The sequence below is a fragment of the Oratosquilla oratoria genome, chromosome 13 (assembly GCF_046742065.1).
Source record: "Oratosquilla oratoria isolate Oo_2021 chromosome 13, ASM4674206v1, whole genome shotgun sequence".
In the NCBI taxonomy this organism is placed as follows: Eukaryota; Metazoa; Arthropoda; class Malacostraca; order Stomatopoda; family Squillidae; genus Oratosquilla; species Oratosquilla oratoria.
Window position 1 is genome coordinate 67,204,315 of NC_134789.1, and position 22,650 is coordinate 67,226,964.

Sequence of the window (22,650 nt, forward strand, 5' to 3'; positions counted from 1 at the left end):
TATGTATGATTAGAGATTTCCTCTAACGACAAGGTTATGTGAGACTGGTCCGTAGCCTTAGGGGCCACCCATATAATCCCTAAAGTATAGATTACATGCTACTGTTCAGTTTATACCACACAATAACATGCAGCCAATAGGCAATACCCCAGACGTGCAATAATTGCCGCCTAGGTGCGTTTCCACTAACATAGGCTTCTAGTTGCATACGATTTGCTTCGGTAGAAACTCGCCCTAAGTAAGTATATTTTAATGTGACTCTCAATCGTGAGACTTAAAAAAATCGGCATTCACTACTACGAGAGAGGACGTAATAGGAATGTAACAGGCTAACAACAGAACTCCGGGAAGTAAAGTTAGAGATGCGCTTCTCATTGTACATTTGTTTGGTGTTTACATACGGAAAAGCAAAGGGAAATTCCCGAAGTTTTTGACGTAGGCGGTAGTTCAATAGAGGAAGTGAAGTCTAGAATCGGGAAGGCAGGAAAGGGAGGGTGGAAGAAACATTAAATGTGATTACATTTGTACACCAATAGATGGATCGCAACAGCTGGACTAAAATAACTGAATATTTATCGCAGGTTTGAGTGATATATATGACTACGTTTGTAACGTTATAAAAGCGGAAGAAACTTTGACAGAAGTTAGGTACGGGGACAAAATAAATAATAATAAAAAAATAATAAATTCTTATCGAATATGAAAAACCATTTCATTAGAAACAAAGTACTTTTTAAATTTTTGAAATAGTTTGAGAAATAAGGGAGATGATTTGGCATTATTTTAGTTGTGCACACCTATGCTATATACTGTATATAATCATATAGCATTAGAAAATTAAATATTAATTTTGTAAATTATAATACATGAATATAATATGCGATTTTCTTGACGGAAATAGAAAAACAAAAAATCTTGCTACAAGCAAATTTACTAACAACGCAGCCGCAATGCTATGATACGGATGCCATGGCAATCCAGTCACTGTCAGATGACAGCTTTCATGTTTTGGACCAGGACCGGGTGTACTCCAACTCCAGGTGATGTTAAGCACTGTTACAAAGACAATAGGGCTTCCTTGGACTTTATGAGAGAACACGGGGTTTTGCTGTTGTCTGGTAATTGCCTGAGGTACAACAATAATTAGACCGTCAGCATCCATGATGACAACGACCTGGATGATCTTTAGAATTTGAGGTGCTGAATTACATTGGTTAGGTTAGAATAGATGGACAATTTATAGTTTCACCTAACCAACGATTTTGATATGTGGCTTATGTGTTTCTGGTGAGAAATGTTGTGATATGAATGATGGTGTACATCATTTCCATCACAAATACGTACTTTTCAAGAAATTATTGAAGTTATGCACTTATGCCTACATCACCCAATGATCTGGGGGGACCTGTGGGAAATCGGGGTTTTTGGGTGGGGAGCACTAATAAATAGAGTAATGCGCATTTCAAAACATGTATAAAATGAACAAGAACAAAAAAAAAAAAAAATTACAAAAACATAAATTTCACCTTTGAGGTCCGGAGTGTAATCGGCTAACGAGCGGTAGCCATGTTTGTTTACAAAGTTACCAACAATTTGAAATATTTTTTGCTATACATTTAGCAAAGGCCACTGCACACGCACAGAGTTACTAGCCGTAAACTAACGTAACCTAACAGTTTGGTTATGTTATGTTATTCTAGGTTAGGTTACATTACTCTAGGTTAGGTTACGCTAGGTTAGGTTATGTTATGTTAGGTTACGTTATGTTAGGTTACGTTACGCTAGGTTATGTTAGGTTACGTTAGGTTAGGCTATGCTAGGTTATCTTTAGATTTTTACTCAGAAAACTAATTTGCCACGGCTAATAGCCAAATTTGCATTTAAATCAGTGATTTTTTTTTTTTTTTGAAGAATTGGGCATACACTTGCAGAACATTTGATATTCCTGTGCATGTGCTGAACGCTACAAGCATTCAAACTGAGGCATACCCATATGAACAGGCCACAAAAGATGGCTGTGTAAAGATTACATCCGCGATGGTGGTGCCGCCCGTGGATTGACATGTACCTACAGAAGTTGTGCGTCATTGTGATATATGGAAATAAGCTCCACCGCAAGGACTCGAACCTTTGCCTTAACCACTTCACTCCGGGCCAAAATCTCGCCGGCAGCATTAGCTGCCAGACGTACGATGTTGCGTCATAATACTCGCATTATAAAAAATAAAGTATCGCTTTATCGATTGTTCTCTCTTTCACCCGTGAATTTTTATAACCATAGAAAATATGATGAAGAAGAGAAGATCAGAGAAGGGATTAAGGAAGTTAGTGTCAGAGTTTGGGAAGGTGTGTGAAAGAAGGAATTTGAAAATAAATGTGGGTAAAATTAAGGTGATGAGATATACAAGGGGAGAAGATGGCAGCAAATTGAAAGTGAAGAGAGAATGGAGGAAATGGATAGCTTTAGATACTTGGGTGTGAATGTGGTGGGAAAGGGAGGAGTGGAGGTAGAATGTAGATTGAGAGGAGCATGTAAATGCCTTGGGGGATTAGAAAATGTAATGAGAAATAGACATTTGGGAATGGATGATAAGAGGATATTTTATGAAGGGGTGATTGTGCTGACAGCACTGTATGGAGGAGAAACATGGAATATAGAAGAGGAAGAGTTTAAACGTGTTTGAGATGAAATGCCTGAGAAGTATGGTAGGGTGTTACTAGGCTGGGTAGAGTGAGAGACAAGGTGATGATGAGGAGAGCAGGGGCAGAAAGAGTATTGGGATGGTTTGGACACAATGAAAGAATGAGTGAAGAAAGATTAGTAAAAAAAAAAAAAGTGGGGGAGTGAACATAAGGGGGTGACCAAGGATGAGATGGATGGATGGGTTGAAAGGGGCATTGGGAAAGAGAGGAATGTCTGTTGAGGAAGGAAGGGAGAAGACAGAAGATGGGGTGAGTGAAGATTGATTGTGTATGGATGATGCTGTGATGCATGGAAGGGAGTGGGTGAGGGATGGGGGCTAAGGGAGAATGTATGAATGATATTTTGATGCAGCCTGAAAGGATTTCTCCCTGTCTTCTCTTGTTCAGCATGAGGGGACAGAGAGGGGGGTTGTGGATTAAATGAAGTGGCCTTGCTGTAGATGTACTGTGTCTTGCTACATTGCTTCTGACCCAGGGCAGTGGGTGAGATGCAGGGATGACCCATCATCCAAGAGGAACCAAGAAGAGGGAGGAAGGGGTGGTGAATGGGTGTGGAGTATATGGGGATGAAATGGGTGAGAGTGGATTGATGCATTTTGATTTTGTAAGGGGGGAAAAGCCATTGGTATATGTATGCAGCACAAGAAGGATGTGAGAGGTTACCAGATGTGAACTGTATACTCCAGAGATGCCAATATCTGCTTTATCTAAAAAGTAAATAAATAGAAAATATATATATATGAAAAATTTGTACTTTTCTAGTATGCAAGTAGAGATTTTTTATGCCTTGGAGAGGTATGTATTTAAAAAAAAATACATACATCATTCTCTGTTTATTTTCAAAGTAACATTTTACCATTTGTTTTCTTTGCTCTAAGGAAATATACAGTATTGTATATTTTTTTCCTCAAAAAGAAATGGTCATAAATAGAAATGGTATAATTTGATTTTTAGAAATATAAAATTGATCAATCATGAATGTGCCAGTTTTGTCATTACATCCACTCCCCTATTCCTCCCCTATCCCTGCTCAGACAACTTATTTTTTCTTTAACCCCTTCCATACAATGACGCTTACGTAGGCGTCATAAGGTGCAAGTGAGTATATGAGAATGCCGGTGTTGACGTCTCGATTATATCTATATTGTATTTGTAGATGAGTGACCCTCATATTCTGTGAACTAGCTTGATCATATTTTCCATGGTTATCAATATTCAGAGTGAAAGAGAATGAGTAATACAGCTGTAACTTTATTTTTTATATTGCAAGTATTGTGATGTATCATCGAATCATTATACATCAGGCAGCTAATGATGGCCGTGAGAATTGAACTCGTACTGAAGAGGTTATGTGATTTATGGGCTAATCTGGTGGTTTCACTGTTACCTGGGAGCCATGCATCTCCCTCGACATATTGATTGCTTGATTAATTTCTGGATAGTTCATATGGCATTTATTTTTCAGGAATAATGATTAGAAGTTATATTCCACGATACCGGCTAGTTGATGGTGAAGGTGGCAGAAGTCATTTTGTATATCAGATTGAGGTGTGCTATAATGGCAGGGTACATCGTGTAGAGAAACGTTACTCAGCTTTCCATAGTCTCTACAAAGAGGTAATCATCTTAATCATATTATGGGTGATGTACAACATTGCTAATTTTCATTACCTATGATCATTCATTAAATGATTATTACATGGAATTATTTGTTACTTTCAGTTGCGGAAATATCATCCAACTGCTGATTTCCCACCAAAACGTGTGCGGAACACAACCACCAAGGTTCTTGAAGCAAGACGTTCTGGTCTGGAAGTGTGGTTACATTCGGCCCTTCAGATTCAGCCCATGCCTGCGCAGCTCTTGACTTTTCTTCACATCCACAACTTCCAGCCACCTCAGATTGAGTGAGTGTTACCTTTTTTGGTGGGAATATTTTGTATTTCATTGGATATAACCAACACAGCACTACTATCCTTGGGGAAGTATCATGCACAAGAGATGTACTCATAGAGATGTTTAAAGGAAAGGTTAGTCTTTATTTGTGAAAGATTACAACATTACTCTGATCCACAGAAATGTCATTAAAGTCCTTCAATTATTGAGTGCATAAGATGTAATGGATCAGTACCCAACAGGTACCAAACATAGCTGGTTAAAATATATCTCATGACTATACATATCAAAGGCTTTTTCCCCCTTATAAGGGAGGTAGCCAAGTCAAAAGGCATGTACCCATTTCCACCCAGTATGTATGCATCGCTGGATTAATTTTTTGATGTAAGATAAAGCCAGCAGGGGCTTTTTTTATTTATTGTAGCAAAGTTATGTTCAGACCATGGGACTGGAGCTCATTCAGTGTTAGTTGCAGTTGTGATCCCATGGAGTGCCATACCCACCCATGTGAATATGCAGAAATGCATGTGTCTGCATTTCTGCATAGGGTTTACAACTAGTCTATTATTTTCATATATCTAGTAATGTACTATATATGTTTGGTATTCTATAATTGTTCTAGTCATTAATAGTAAATGTGCCTTGGTATGGTGTATGGCACTTGTATATTGATTATGTCTTCTGATAGGTATGTGAATGGTTAAGGTGTGTCTGGCAAAACTATTCAGATTTGGTAGTTTTATTTAGGGGCTCACACAATTGTGACATCATGCTGACTTAGGCTGAGTGTTGTAGTTTGTTTAGTCTAAGGAAGAGGGAGGCTGGCACCAAGAGGCTGTGAGCATCCTAGCTCCCATGTCCAATGCATGTGACTGGTATAGGACTTGTATGTGGTTATATATTTATATAAGGGTTACTTATTGTTTTGTAGATACGATTCCACTCCCTTCCACCCTTTCCTCATATTTCCTCATGGATGACAGGTCATCCCAGTATCCCACTCACTACCCAGGGTCAGAAGAAATGCAGCAAGACAGCTTCACTTTATCAGCGACCCCATTTTTACCTTTTCTTCTCTACTTGACTCACCTTCACTTCCTCCCTTATCCCCTTCAATACGGGCCAAAATCTCGTGGGCAGCATTAGCTGCCAGACGTGCGATGTTGCATCATAATACTCGCATTATGAAAAATAAAGTTACCGCTGTATTGCTCGTTCTCTTTCACCCGTGAATTTTGATAACCATAGAAAATATGATGAAGCCAGTTTACAGAGTATGGGGGTCACGCAGGTACAACTACAATATATATATAATCAAGATGCCGACATCAGCATCCTCGCGTACCCACTTGCTCCTCATGACATCTAAGTAGGCGTCATCATATCGAAGGGGTTAACTTCCTTCCAAAACATCTTTTTATTACTCAGAATTTTGTCATACTCCTCCCCCATTTTACATCTATTCTCCTTTTTGCCTCCTTTATGTTTTGCTTTTCTTTTTTCCTTCTACTTCTCAGATGTTTCTTTTGTCATACTCTGCAACTAATCCCTGAATGCTCACTTCTCCTTTACTACCTTGTTCACTTCATCTAACCCTCTCCATCTCTCATTTTTAATTCAATAGATCCCTCAAAACCTACCAATTTTCCCCTTACCACCTTCATTTTCATTAGCATGCACCCTTTACCTTTTTCTCTCTACCTGACTCATCCCCTAACTCTATTCACTTTCATAGCATATGTATGCCATATGTCAGAAACTCATGCCATATCTCAGACTGTGAATGGAAATACCTCATCTTCAATTCTTATTTTTTATTTATTTATTTATTTTTTTCCATGATGTTCTGTGTTAGGTTTGTATTTTGTCGTTGATTACCAACGCTTCTATCTTTTTGGGACACTATCGCGCTAAGTGGTGGAGTCACACAGATAGTAAAAGAGGTTTAAGGAGGATAGCAGAAAAGAGGGATTTCAAGAAGTAAAAGTTTTTAGCATTCTTCTTTGAGTGAAAATTAGTCAGTAGTCATTAAAGACTGCTGCTGCACTGTATGATTGGTCTGTCAGATGTGTATAAATTTGTATTTGTGGTCTGCTTGCCTATCAAATGGGCAATAGAACAATTGTGTTTCTGAGTGGAAGCCATGAGATACAAAATGTGTAGAGGAGACCAGACAGAAGATGGAGAGACAAGGTAGAGAAATTTACTGTAGTGATATGGCATAGTTGTGTAAATCATGTTGTTCAGTAGAGGACACGAAATGGCAGAGTAATTGCTTATCAAACATACATGTCCATATGGCCACCATGTTGAAACAACTGGAAGAAATTACAGAAGAGTGCCAACATACAAGGTGTTTGGGATAAATTTGACACTTTTTTGGAAAGGAAGGAAAAATTTCCTATCTTGGCCAAAAAGTAATATACAGGTACTCCTCGTTTAACGACCTACTCTGTTAACGACAACTCGGAGTAACGACGGGCTTTATGACATTCGTTTAACGTAAATCTCCTGAAGTTATGACGTCATGTACGATAATTAAGTTGGTTGAGGCAAATTTGTATGATGTTATAAATGAACTTGTACGGTGGATATTACCTGTGAGGTAAAGTGTTCTGAAGCTTAGGTCTACATTACCATCCTGCAAGCTGAAAAAACTACCTGGGGTACAGTATATACCGGTAGTGGTAAATTTTTAGTTTCGACCAAGGGCGCAATATAGCAATAGAAAATTGATTATTAATTTTGTAAATTATAATGTATCAACGTAATATGATATTTTGTGAATGGAAAAAAAGGTGCTAAAACAAATTTCGTAAGTAACGAAGTCATGTCGGACGAATGGTACACCGTGTTTGTTATGATAGATGCCGATGTCGAAGAAATGAAAGGATGATAAATTCGTCTAACCTAAACTAAACTAACCTAACCTGTGTTTGATAAATCATTACCTGCAAATGAAATGTCATCCGGCTCGTCCTTGTTGTTGTCGTCGTGAGAGACGTTGGCAGACAAGATGGTGTCCCGATCCTATGCTACCGACTTCGTTCATTAGCATATTTTCTTGTAGCATGGTATTTTTTACTTTCATTTCCGCCCACAAAATTGCATATTACGTTGATACATTTTAATTTACAAAATTGATTATTAATTTTCTATTGCTATATTGCACCCATGGTCGAAACTAAAAAAATACCCCGATATTCAATATGGAAAGTCAGCATACGCGGATTTGGTCATACACGGTAATTTTCAGGAACCTAACCACCGTAAACAGTAAATAAAGTTTTAATGTACTGTATAAAAGAGGGAAAATACACGAAAATAAAGATACATGTATTGCTGGACATTGTACCTACAGTACATGTACGTATATGTATACACTCGTCCTCGTTGTCGTCGTCGTGAGAGACGTTGGCAGACGACAAGATGGCGTCCCGATCCTATGCTACCGACTTCGTTCATTAGCATATTTTCTTGTAGCATGGTATTTTTTACTTTCATTTCCGCCCACAAAATTGCATATTACGTTGATACATTTTAATTTACAAAATTAATTATTAATTTTCTATTGCTATATTGCGCCCATGGTCGAAACTAAAAAAATACCCCGGTATTCAATATGGAAAGTCAGCATATGCGGATTTGGTCATACACGGTAATTTCAGGAACCTAACCACCGTAAATAAACAGTAAATAAAGTTTTAATGTACTGTATAAAAGAGGGAAAATACACGAAAATAAAGATACATGTATTGCTGGACATTGTACATACAGTACATGTACGTATATGTATACACTTTCGGTTAACGACGGTGCGCTGGTTCCAATTGTCGTCGTTAAACGAGGAGTGGTTGTATTCTCAAAATTCAAAATGCATTTCTAAGAGGATCTTTTGCCAAATACAGCTCACTCAAATAAGCCGCCCTGAACCTCCACCATGGCTTCTAGGCAGGACCTGAACCTGCAGCATGCAGTCTTCACAGTGTCCTTTGAGAGACACCTGAACACCAATTTGATCCTGACAATCAACTCATCCTTGGTGTTGCAAGCAGTATGATTGGTGTCTTTTTCAACTGTACTCCACACATAATAGCCCATGGGGTTGTAATCAGTTGAGTTAGGGGCCCAGATGTGGGACTAGTGAAGTTGTAGAAGTTCTCAGACAGCTACTTCTGGGTTTTCCCAGAGGTGTGACACAGAGCTGAGTCCTGCTGTGACACATATGATCTTCCCATAGCCACCCTCTCCACCCAGCACTTGACAACAGTGGACAACAACTCAATATAGCCATCTTAAGTGAGTCTGAGTCCCTCTTCAAAGATGTGGGATGGCATGATGTGGCTTGTGCTGGAAACACACCCAAAGACCATCACAATTTGAGGAAACTTGGTCTTTATGAAGCACAGAACTTTGTGTGGACTGTAGGCTAGCCACCTGTTGTTCTGCACGTTGTGCAACTGGTCCTGGCAGAAGTTCTCGTCTGAGAAGAACCAGAGCATCCCCGGCTCGACTGGGTGTTTGACCTTATTGAGGAGTTTCTTGGCTTTTGTAAGGTGGTTCTCATAGGTTGCCTGTGAGTAGTTGGCCTGCTTCTTGTATGAGGAGTAGTGAAGATCTTGTTCAACGCTTTCTTCATAGTCACCACTCCGATGCCCATCTCTCTTGCCAAGTCTGTATTGCCTTGCCTGGATCTTGCCACACCTTTTTTTGCAACTTTTTGATGAATTTCATTGTGGACAGAGTAAGAACACTTGCTATGATCCTTCTTCCTAGCCACTGCTTCCACATGTCTGTCACAATTTTCCAGCTTACATTTCATGGTATTCAAGGAGCATTGAGCTGCAGCTAAGATTTCTAAATTTTTTAATCTGGTATGAATCATCATTATGCAAGTCACTCTTCCAATATTCCAGAGCTTTCCAGTCATTTGTGCTCTCTAGCACTCACACCCACCAATATTACACAGAATCAACTATCCATTGCACTTTACCACTATTAAATCCTTTAAATGGTTCTGAAATAACAGAAGATAAAATAATTATCAAATTTATCCCAAACACCCTGTACCTGGCTGGTGTTGGTGGATTTAGGCATAACCTCAGTGGCCCCTCCCCCAAGAGTTGAGAAAAAAATTGACATTGCAGACTATGTGTACACTTTCACAGTTCCCCCCCCTGGTGGAGGCACTCCTGCTCTCCCCCGAGATTGTTCAATGTAGCTGCAGATGCAACTCGTTATCGTGTAGTGGATGGTAGAGTTACGCAACAGTTTTGGATGTTCGTTGAATCCATTCGTCCCCACATGGTGCCTATCCTTGCTACCAGCTAGTTTGATAGTCTGCTCCATTGATACTACTTCCATTGGCACATGCTGGGCAGCGTAATCCATCCCGCATGTAGGTAAGGCATGAATGATGGGCAAAACATGTGCTAGGTGTCCAATAGTATTCTTCTTTTTCTCACCCATTTAATTGGTTTTTAATTTGAAAAACATCCTTGTTGTAATAGAGAAATACAGTTGGTGAGATTATCATTTTAGCTCGATGGGGTGGGGTAATTTGGTGGTGTAGAGTTACTTTTACCGTTGCAGTGGTTTGGTGTATTCAAATTCATGGTGCCTGTTGATAATATCAGGGGTTCTTAACCTTTCTTTTTGAGCACTGAAGCAAAGAAACTAGTCAGGCGAGCACCCTCAGAAGGGTACCTAATGAGTTATGTTTTTCAAAGGACACATAATATACAATAAAGAAAATTACAGTATAAAAAAAGTGTACTACACTTGTGAAATAAAAAAAATAAGTTATGAGTAATAAAAGCATGAGTAAAATATATAAAGCATAGGACTAAATAATTATTATACATATACCAAAGGCTTTTTTCCCCTTACACGGGGGGTAGCCAAAAAGAAAAAGGCATAGAAACCACTCCCACCCATTCCATCCCCTACATATTCCACTCCCCTCCATCCTCCTCCCTCCCTCTCATCTTGGCACCTCCTGGATGAAGTTGGTGAATCCAAGGTAAAACGAATACTATAAGGTAAGTTAGCGGGGGGGGGGAGATGAGGTAGAGCCAGAAAACCTCTCCACTGCGCAGGTAGATGATGATGTCAGTGGAAATATCGAGACCAGGGTTCCGCAGGTCGAGGGCTGTCAGTCACTCACACACCAGTGTGTGGAGTGAAGCTCCATCTTCTGATTAAAAGGGTAGCTAAGGCAGACAAATAACATATAAAAATGCCAACAGTTTGTATAGTGCAGAAGTGCAATGCCGTTAGACTGAAAGGTGATAAAAATACTGTATACATTTCTTTTCACTACCCAAAGATAAAGAACTTAGAAATGGATTGAATTGTGTGGCACACATAATACTCGGTCATGTGGATATGTATGCAGCCGTCATTTTGAAAGTAACTATTTTTTAGCAACATTTCCTGAAATTTTCATTCAGTTGCAAATAAACAGACTAAAGAATCCGGTTTAATCATAACTGAGCTTGGTGGAGATGAAGGTCTACATATAAAATCCACGCTTGAGGAGATATGAAACCCATGCAAATCCAAAATGTAATATAATAAAAACCATAAGATACTTTTATGTGTCATTACTACTGGGTTTATATTTAGCTAGTTGGTGTGTATCAACAGTATAATATCTTCCTCATCTACCTGATCAACATATAAATTGACATGTCATCCCATCTAATAACTCATCATATTAATATAATCCACCTAATGTGAAAGCATGGAAAATATTTTTATAGCTTTTCTGGCGGTCATATCTTAGATACTGATAATTTGAGGATAAGAAAGTAATATTGAGTAATTTCAGTATTATGTGATCATCATAGTGTAATTTTAAAGTTTACCGTACATACAGATGGTTTTCTTTAAAGTTTACATTTTCTTCCACCTCTCACTCTCTCCCCCTCTGGATTTCCTATGACGTGACGGTGGAGGTGCGCGGTGCTCAACGTACCTTATATAATTCGTTTTACCTTGGGTGAATCGACGTCAAATAGTGTGTCGCAAATAGGTGCCTGTTACTGATTTCCGTGTGTGTGTCTACGGTGACTTCATTGATTATGTCATTGCTTGACTCGATTACGTTGTGTCTACGCATGTATGACTTCCGTTACCTTTATTCACGAGTGCTTTATTTATTCCCTCGTTTATAGGCTTTTCCATTTACGTGAATGTGTAGATTGTTATATTTTCATTGTATAGAGCCAATTTGTGTTTGCCTTGCTGTATTGACATATGTGGCCAAGGAGAATCGTGTGTTTCTGTTCACTCCTACCATCTTTGTCGTTGATACTGGGCTTGGCGAATCCTGGGAATTGTATTTGAACGACATTGTTCGGAGACATTTAAAGGGGCCCGGGGTGTTCGTTTCAATATCATATTCACGCGCCATGTGTGAAATACTGCAACATGTATATATGTATATATATATATATATATATATATATATATATATATATATATATATATATATATATATATAAACAAGGTCAATCTCCATCCAATTTCGGACGGTTATCAATCGTTGTTTATACGAGCAAAAATTTTCCATTGGAATATTAAAAAAGAAAGAAAAAAAAACAAAGCGGTATTTTATAGTTAGAATTGTAGAATTGATCATCAATCGCAAATATTGCCGTTACACCCGCCGTTTCCTGTCTCCCACAATAGTACAGCAAGTGGCCATATGTTTCGACGATATATCGGCACAAGTTAGGGTAAATATCGACTTCAGCTAAATGTCGACAAAAATTATGCGCTATCAGTTGTGACCAGTGTTGCCGCAAATCCGGAATTCGTCTGCTAGCTGCATGGCGGGAACACCAGTCGGACGTGATTACGTCAAACATCCGGCGATGCTCTTTTGAATCGGAAATTCCGGATAAATTAGTTTCTCGTCAATTTCTAAAAAAGTAAAGCTTGAATAAATATAAAGAGAATATATACGTGTATTTTTAATATATCCACACCATTACCATTGCATTTTGTGTTTATTTATGTTGTCAGTAAAGTTTACAGAGGTGTAATGCTTGAGCCACTCGCACAGGAAGACCACTTTCGGGCCAGATTTTATGCGAACTCGAGCTTTCCAAAGGAACTCACTACATTCTTTGATGAATCTGATGACACAGAAAGTGATGATGTACACAACAGTGACGATGACAGCGAAGTAAGTGATGAAAATGATTCAGAACATGATGAAGGAAATGAAGAATCTAATACATATGTGGAAAGCGAGGATTTGTTCATAAGTAACGACGGCAGTGATGAAAATCACGCTTAAGTTTAACCATACAGTGCCAGACAATATTATTATCATTTTTCATTACGTTAGAGAGAAAAGTGATGAAGAAAATGAAGATAATAAGATATAATATCTAAGTCTGTGAGCACAAACTGATTTATACCGACTTCTAACTGTTTATATGCTCATAAGTGACGATTGCAGGGCAAGGCAAGGGGAAAGCATGCATGCATATGCTGTTGCCTAATTCCTAAGAACAGATAGTCTGATAATAGAGTTAAAAATATATATCAAAGCTACATCTCGACGAAGAGGAATGTTTAAGGCTGTTACATTACAGGCTTATACGTACTGTTCACTACGTAACTTTGACAAGCGCTATGGTTTTTTCTCAAAATCATTATTGAAGAGAGAAACATATGCCACTAAAACAAATAAGTTATCCATTTGAAATGTCGTTTTCTATTATGATCTACTCTATGGCTAAGAAAACTGTATGAGACATTATTAGTGTTTCTTTTCTGTGTTTAATCAAAGAGTGTTCGTGAGACACTGGGTTATTTTGTTCAAGAAATACTGTGACACTGGTTAGAAGAGAATTGTGAGGACAGATGTATTACAAAAGACAAAGTCACTCCCAGGCAAGCCCTTATTATCGACATTCTATTGGCTAAGGTTTACCCAATCATAATAAACGGAGGATGAATTTTGCTATCTGGCAATCCTAAAGTTGCCATGTAGTCCATTCCGGATATGCTCACCCGGATTTGCGGCAACACTGGTTGTGACACTGGTACTGTGGATTTGAAGATTAGATAGCGTTATCATTCATTCGTCGCTATTTGCAATTGAACAAAAGGATCGCGAGAACAAATGGAAGAATGGTTGATTAAAATTTAAACACTACATTTCCTTTGCCACCTCAACGGTTCTACATCTTGCATGTTGCCTAATCCACAAGTGGTGAGCGACACTTGTTGGCCTCCCGTTCCCCCTCTACTCACACAGGTGTTAGCTATATTATCCTCGTCACTGCTTACAAACCCACTGCAAAGTTACCACACTTTGAGAACAGTGATATATTTCGTCTTGGTAAGGTATGTAAGGCGATGAGTGTTTGTGGAATGACTAGGAAATATAAGAACGCTGTGACTTGAGTTTACCAGCGTTTCAAACTATAAGGACAAAATATCTAGTGTTCATTTGTATTTCATTTACTATCAAGTTCATACAAATAAAATATTCATCTATCACTTTCCACACCTAGTTCTGAAATAAATAATCAAGCCGAGGAATAACCCCCCCCCCCGTGGGTGGGGGGGAGGTTATATTCCCGCCAAGCCTTGTAATGCCGTGCAGATATTTTCAAGTAAAATTTGTAATTACAAATGACTGAGCTGATCATTCTCGGCTTGATTATTTTTTTTAAGAACTAGGTGTGGAAAGTGATAGATGAATATATTATTTGTATGAACTTGACAGTAAAAAAATACAAATGAACACTAGATATTTTGTCCTTAGAGATAGAAACGCTGATAAACTCAAGCCCCTAACAACAGCCAGAGACATCCAGGATATATTTTAGTGTTGACCCAATATCCACTTTTGTAGTATTTACCACAAGAATAGAAATACGTGTCAGACTCAAGTTCATCAATCCTAAGATTATTATGTCACCATTGCACTCAAAATTATCATGCATCACGTACCGAACATTAATTGTTGCACTGACACGGTACCGCAGCTATCCTACTTATACAGAATTATTGAAATCGATGTTACTAGTTGAATAACATCATCTTATTACAAAAGGCATTTGTAGAACTAATGTCTTCCACATCCTCATACATTCGACCTACAGAAATTGTGTGTATATATATATATATATATATATATATATATATATATATATATATATATATATATATATTTACAGTGTGTAACAGTACACCATGAAATTATTTACCAAGTGAAAAAGAAGTTGATCAAACTAATTAGCAATTTTCATATTTCTGATTTATGCTTTTCTACGCACCGTTAATATATCGTATAACAAAGTTTTGAAAAGATCGGAATTTTAACAAAACTTTAAGATACCGCAAAACCAACTGGCAACTTTGAAGTAGACTATAAACGCCGTGGGCCGTGGCAGCAACGTGTGTACATGCTTATCTTTTCACTGTAAACCCACTATCGGAGAAAATAATAACGGAAATATAGTTTCTCTTTATTTCCGTTATTATTTTCCCCGATAGTGGGTTTACAGTGAACTTTTATAAATGTGTTATAACATACCAATCTCCAATGCTTATTTTTGTGTTTATTGACAAGTTTATTGACAAGTCGGATAGATTTTGTCGTCAGTGCCGTAATCCTGTTCGGGTGTGAGTGAATAAAAACAGACTACGCACCGTGTTTACAAGTTAGTGTGACGTCACATGCTGTTTTCAGCTATAGTAATAGCAAAGACTATATAGGAAAGATGGGAAAGCTTCTATCTTTTACTAATAAGAAAACGTCATCCATCCAGCGTGAATGCGCGCCATCTATCGAGATAGCCGCAAACTATAAATCGGAAGTGGCGTAGCGCGGCTTTCAAATCATACTTAACTTATATTATATATAGTGTTTATGGAATTTTTAAAACTGATCCTTTCGCTAAAATAATCAACATCTCGAAAAAGTTTTACTTTCTCTTTATAAAATAATGAGTAGTAATTTTATGACTTTTGCATGCAAACAAGACTATTTAATATATGCTTTACACACATCACATTTATAAAATCAAAAGTTGGTAAAATACTTCTGCACAATGCATCATTCATTACTAAATATTTGAAATTGAGTAAACAGTTAAAATTTAAAAGGTTATTTTAGTTATATTTATCTTATTATTTCTGTAATATCATGTTTTTCTTGTTTGTGCTTGTGCTTATGTTTGAACTTTGTATACTTATTCAAGTATCTGTACACAAATTATACAAACAAGGATAGTAAAAGTTTGGTATACATGAGATTCTTTTATTTGCAACAAAGCAATACTGTCTTGTAAAGAACATATACCAAACAAACTAAAAGAAATAACATTATTCAACTTCAAAAATGAACCATACATCAGGCAACCAAAACATGCAATCAGATATTAAATACCAAACAAAACATTGGAAAATCAGTAATCAAAAACAATAATATGAAACAAAATTAAACAAAGAAGCAGACATAACATGCACATTAAGCAAAAATATAGCAAAAAATGTTAACAGAACAAAGGAAAACCCCAAAAGCAAACAAACAAAAATATATACATATGTAGCAAGACAGGTACTGTATTGTAAAAAAGATAGACAAAAATAAAAGGATGAACATGCAAGAAATAAGTCACAAAATCAAACAAACAAGATTTGCAATCATACATAAAATAATTTTGCAGAGGATAAAAACATAACTTCTTTGATCAAATTACATGGAAATCACACATTTTAGAGTAAATAGGTAAAATAATGCAACCGTATGCTAGTTTTTTATATGAAATTATGCATTTGAGCAAAAACCGTCCTTGTTTGAGATTTGGTCGCCTATGAGTGAGTCGGACGGCATTCGTAGCTGCGGTTGGTAATTTTGCAGAGGATAAAAACGTAATTTCTTTGATCAAATGACATGGAAATCACACATTTTAAAGAAAATAAGTAAAATAATGCAACCATATGCTAGTTTTTTATACAAAATCATGCATTTGAGTATAAACCGTCCTTGTTCGGCGTTGGTCGGCTATTAGTGAGTCGGACGGCATTCGTAGCTGTGGTTGGTAATTTTGCAGAGGATAAATGCGTAAATTTTCTTTGATCAAATTGCATGAAAATCACTCATTTTAAAGAAAATAGGTCAAATAATGTAACCATATGCTAATTTTTATATGAAATTATGCATTTGAGCAAAAGCCGTCATTGTTTGGGTTTGGTCGGCGTTGGTTGACTTAGGTAATTTTGCAGACGATAAAAATGTAACTTCTCTTTGATCAAATTACATGATAATCACACATTTAACAAGAAAATTGGTCAAATAATGCAACCACATGCTAATTTCTATATAAAATTATGCAATTGAGCAAAAGCCGTCATTATTTGGGTTTGGTCGGCTTTGGTCAGCGTTGGTCGACGTTTATTGAGACCGTAAAAGAACAAGCATAACACAGAGAATTCATTCAACAAAAACCGTTAAATTTTAAAACTACCAAAGAACTTTAAGAAGCAGTCACAACTTACAAAAAAAAAAAAAAAAACATACATGCGATTCAACTTTTTTTTTGCTGTGTATTTGGCCATTTATTCAAAATTAAGGTAAAAGTTTATAACTTTACCACATAAGCTAAGAACATGACATAACTATATCAAAGTTGCTGTGCCTGCCTGGGACTGCCATAAAGATATGGTATGAATTTGACATGATCAATTCATATTTCTAGATATTTGTAAGGTATTCATCTATAATTTTCATTTCCAAGCTAAGTGACACTGCACTGAGTCTGACATAAAGATAAAGAAGATTTTAACTATGTTCTATTTTATTCCTCCATTTTCTGTTAAAGTTTCCATGTATTGTGTATGTTGAATCTCTTACCTTTCTCTATCTGTAGGAAAAACTTGAAGTATTAGATGGGGAAAGGCATTTTTTTCTTTTTGCACACCACACATGGGTGATAGTTCCGCCCACACTCTATGATTGAATGTCCCGCTTAATTGTAAACAAACAGACGATGCAGTTAAAACTGGTGATTGGCGTACACGCCATCTATTGAGAGAGCCGCACAGTAAAATGTATGTGGACGATGCGGCTCTCCGTGAGCTTTCCCGTCTTTCCTATATAGTCTTTGGTAATAGTGCATCAGGCGGTTGACATGATGTATTGTGGTATATATTAACTAATGAAAACGCTTTTACATTTTCCCCAAGTTGATTTCATTTTTTAATTTACATTTTATTTATTATCTTATTTTTTTTTATCGAATATAGAGGGCGGTAAGAGCCTTGAGTTTACCGTTAGGAGCTTTTGCCTCAAGAGCACAGGGTTCTATTGATGTGATTTGAGGCAAGGCCACGGCTGGTATGGAATTGGCTGTTGCCAAAACTATCGAATTCTCTCATGAATTCATCCGTCTTGACACCTAAAGCATTTCTTGTTTCTTTTGGGAGCTGGTTGAACAGACTGGTTTATGTATTTAAAATGCTGTTATATTGGAACGTCTTATTCTGGATTAATTTCCATTTACTTTTGGAGACCTGTTTTTTTAATCTTCTTTTCCTTTTTTCAAGTAGGAAGAGTTACAAATATTTTCGTCCCTATTTCTATGTCATTCTATTTTAAGTCTCCCAACAATTTAATGTCTCGGATACAGGGTCTGGACTAATTCTTGCCGTGAAGCATTGGGGCTACCCAGTTGTAAAATGCTTCTTTGCCCAAAGTTGTGTTACATATGCTTATATATTTTTATTGATGATTATATACCCGTCCCACATCCATTTGTTTCTAATATGTATTTTCTTTGCCTGCTTTGATTCTGTAGCACAAGCGAAGAGAACACTTGGCATTTATTAATTATCCACGACACGTATCGCGTGTCTAGGGAAAGGAAACACGAAATGACTGACGCACAGGGGTGGGCAGGTACCGGTAAGTTAGCGGTAAAACCGGGAACAACCTTAACGCTAATTTACCGGTAAACTTTTATCATTGAGCGAGTATGTACCGCTAAGGTCTCGGTAAGCGCGTCTAGGCTTGGTGGTACTGACGGGACCAGCGTCCCGCTAATTTACCGGTAAACTTTTACCATTAGGCGAGTATGTACCGCTAAGGTCTCGGTAAGCGCGTTTCGGCTTGGTGGTACTGACGGGACCAGCGTCCCGCTAATTTACCGGTAAACTTTTACCATTAGGCTAGTATGTACCGCTAAGGTCTCGGTAAGCGCGTTTCGGCTTGGTGGTACTGACGGGACCAGTGTCCCGCTAATTTACCGGTAAACTTTTACCATTAAGCGAGTATGTACCGCTAAGGTCTTGCCGGTAAAATATTTACCTTTAGACTGTCCCGCGTTTTTTTTCGGCACTTTCTTTAATAAAAAAAAAAAAAAAATGTAATCAGCATACGAAACTGTATTAATTGTGAAAGTTTCATCGAAAAATTCCGCGTGTCGCCAAACGGAAAAGACCCATATATATATATATATATATATATATATATATATATATATATATATATGTGTGTGTGTGTGTGTGAGAGAGAGAGAGAGAGAGGAGGGGGTTGACAGGGTCCTTGAACACAACCCCCCTATTTATATGTAAAACCCACCTCGATATACGAATTTTCGCATTGCGACCAGTGAGCTGGGAACACAACTCGGTCATATAGTGATATATTCCTGTAGTGCCATGTTCAGAAAAAGTAAAATAAGTCATCCTGAAGTGAGAATGCAGAGAAGCAAATATCTTTCAGAAGATGAACAGGATGATGGTATCAGGGATGAGAGTGACTGAAGCCATAAGAACATGTGGTCAGGATATTCAGGATGTCAAACAAGTGAAGATGTAGAAATGTGACAGTTGGAGAAGAGTGTAGAGATTATGGTGAGAACCTGTTCCTTGAAAGGGATGCACCAGGTATGAACCAGCAATGGTGTTGAGAAAATAAGGTGCAATCTTTGTGTGGTTCAAGGGGAGAAAGGGAATGAGGGTTTTCCACACTAGTGCTAAAGCTTTATTGTGTGGGTAACAGATGATTGAATGAATAGACATATAATAGATGTCAGTCAGTTCATTGACCTAGGTGTCTTGCAGAAGACCCACAGCCCCCAGGTAACCAGCTATGGCCACCATGTGAGTCATAAGTCACTCAGGGAAGAAATACGTTGTTCTTGTGTAGTGTTGTTTACTTTGTGTCTTTTGCCAGTGTAGTCGCTTGAGAGGGATTTTTCTGTGGGGATGATGTCTGGGGAAATGTTGGTGGAATATTAAGTTCGGTGGTCTATCTTGGAAAGAGTGATCTGAGTGTAAATGTGCACTTGTGTGGATGTTTTGTGTGATATTGGTGGTAGATTTAACTTGTTTATTTATTTATTTTATTTGTTTATTTTTTATTTATTTTATTATTATTATTATATATGTGTATATATATATATATATATATATATATATATATTTCTTTCTTTGTTTCTTCTTCCCCATATCTGATATATATATATATATATATTTTTTTTCTTTCTTTCTTTCTTCTTCCCCATATCTGATGGGGCTTTGTTGTTGAACCCTTCTAGCACTTGCTGGGAGATGTTCATATGAATATTATTATTTACCAGTTTATAAGTTGGTATTTTATTCCCATTGAGAAATAGCTTAACAAGACAGAATGTGGAGGTATTAGTAAATTTGGCCAAAGATGTCCATAGGCCACTAGACCTGAATGACTATATATATTATTATTATTATTATTATTATTATTATTATTATTATATATTATTTATTATTCATTTATTTATTCTTTTTTCAGACAAGAGGAGAGCAGTTCAGACAGCAGCCCAAGCCATCAACCCATCCTCTACTATAGCTGTGATCCCCACCTGCTGTCACGCAGAACATCTTCCCTGCCTAATACGGTCACCAAGGGTGTCCTTACTGCCATTTATGACCAAAATTTTAAGCTGCCCTTCTAGACCAGACCACATCTCTAGTCATCAAGGTTGAACTAAATACTGTATTGACAAGATATAGACTGGAAGAAATATACTGAGGTGGGGAAGACTGAGAAATAGGGTATAAATGTTAAGGTTACTTTATACAAGTGTCTAAAGTGTGAAAAAAAAAAATCATCATGAAAGTGACACGGTATCGTGTGCATCAAGCCATTGTGTTTACAATACTATGGTGTGCCTATGGATCTACTTACCTACTACGAAAACCTGTAGGCATTATTAAAGGAGACATGGAACAAGAGTTGAAATTTAGTACAGCTTCCCTAGGTTGGTTAGATGTTGCATTGTTGCTTCCATATGCAGTAGTTTCAATATTTTTTGGGTCAATTGGAGACCAATTAGGACCACGTGCAACACTTAGTGGTGGTCTGTTGGGCGCTGCTCTAGCTTGTGTATCCTTCGGCTCCTGGAATTCTATGGGTTTGTTTTTGGGTCTTCTAGCTCTGAATGGTATGTTTCAGTCCCTATGTTGGCCTTCAGCTTGTAGTTTGCTCGGCAGATGGTTTGTAGACAAGGAAAAGAACATAGCATTTGGAATGTTTGGTACCAGCTGCTTTGTAGGGGGTTTAGCAGGTTCTGCTTTGTGTGTATATTTTCAAACTATGTATGGATGGAGAGTTGTTTTTATTCCTGCTTCTTTGATTGCAGTTTTTTTCAGTATTGCTGTTTGGGGTGTAAGAAATTTTCCAGAGGACTCTGAGACCATAGTGTCAGCAAAGAATGAAAATCATACTGAAATACATGATACAGATGAAAAACTAAAGGGGTATTCACAGGGTTTCATGTACACATGGGGTCTCCCCACAGTCCCAGAACTTTCTGTTTGTATGTTTTGCATCAAAATGGTTCGTTATACTATCATGATGTGGTTACCCCTCTTTCTACTACGATCCCTTGATTATTCCAAAGCACAAGCCGGCATTTTCTCTACCATGTTTGAGATAGGAGGAGTTATTGGGAGTGCCAGTGCAGGCCTAGTTATTGATCATTTGTTTCATGGGCGTATTTTACTGGGTTGTTCCGTAGCTGTTTTTTGTTCTGCTGTCTGTATGGTAATATTTATTATGACTTCAAGCTGGGGTCTTTTAGTTAATTCAACATTGCTTTTTTTAGCTGGTGCTTTCAACTGTGGTCCAGATGTTATGCTGGTAGGATCTGTCCCTGTTCTAATTGGGAACCGCTATGGAAGTTCGGCCACAGCTATTGCTGGAGTGTCCAATGGTATGGGATCTTTAGGAACAGTGCTTGAAGGGCCAATGGTTGGGATCCTTACCTCCCTGTTTGGCTGGGATGCCATGTTCCCTTTCATGGTGCTTCTAACACTGGTGGGGGCTATGGCAGTATATCGTGGCCACAGTATTCAGCAACAGATAGAAAGACTTGATCTTATAAATAGTTATGTTCCATAAGTTTGTTTCTCTGTTTTCTTTTTCAGATGTCTGATAGTTTATTTTTCTGTATTCAGACATATCATTTCTTTCACCTGCATGCATTTGTTTACAAAAATTGACATTATATCACTGGTGAGTGCAGTTTACAACTGAAATCAGAAATATATAGTTTTGATAGTATTGAGTGGACTAGTGTTATTGATCATGAATCTGTGTGACATGCAAAGCATGACAAACAAAAGATCATAGTACAATTCTTCTGTACTGTATCTTACAGCCAAAGAATTTATATATATGCACAATTACACTTAGAGAATGAAAATATAGATATTTATTATGGATATAGGTCTGTTGAAATTTTTGTGAATGCGTTGAAATAAATTTTTTCACGTCTGACGAAAATTGTTCTTTACCTGTCAGTGGTGTACATTAAGGAAAGTTATTTTGAAAGTATTATCATACTTATGAAATGATGGATGAATGGATTACAGTTTTTAATATTTGTATTAACAATAACATCAAGTTTACTTAGTGTACAAACATTACTTGTATGCTATAATCTATATACCAAGGGCTTTTTCTATCTTACAAGGGAGATAGCCAAGTCAAAAGGCACATACCCACTTCCATCCATCACCTTTTCATCCCTCTCA

At 37.4% G+C, this 22,650-nt stretch overlaps 1 protein-coding gene across 5 annotated transcripts; it reads left to right on the forward strand.

Moving 5' to 3' along the window:
* The first annotated feature begins 413 nt into the window (after positions 1-413).
* LOC143032470 (sorting nexin-24-like) lies at positions 414-22,391 on the forward strand. Of its 5 annotated transcripts, XM_076197308.1 has the most exons (4): positions 414-581; positions 4,169-4,320; positions 4,426-4,610; positions 20,405-20,812. In XM_076197308.1, the coding sequence occupies exons 2-4, from the start codon at positions 4,174-4,176 to the stop codon at positions 20,565-20,567; spliced, it is 495 nt and encodes a 164-aa protein (XP_076053423.1). In that variant the 5' UTR covers positions 414-581; positions 4,169-4,173; the 3' UTR covers positions 20,568-20,812. The 5 variants fall into 5 exon arrangements, with proteins under 5 accessions (XP_076053423.1, XP_076053424.1, XP_076053421.1 ...); XM_076197309.1 differs by lacking the exon at positions 4,169-4,320 and having other exon boundaries at positions 433-581; XM_076197306.1 differs by lacking the exons at positions 414-581; positions 4,169-4,320; positions 4,426-4,610 and adding an exon at positions 11,535-11,635 and having other exon boundaries at positions 20,405-22,391.
* Positions 22,392-22,650: the final 259 nt, after the last annotated feature.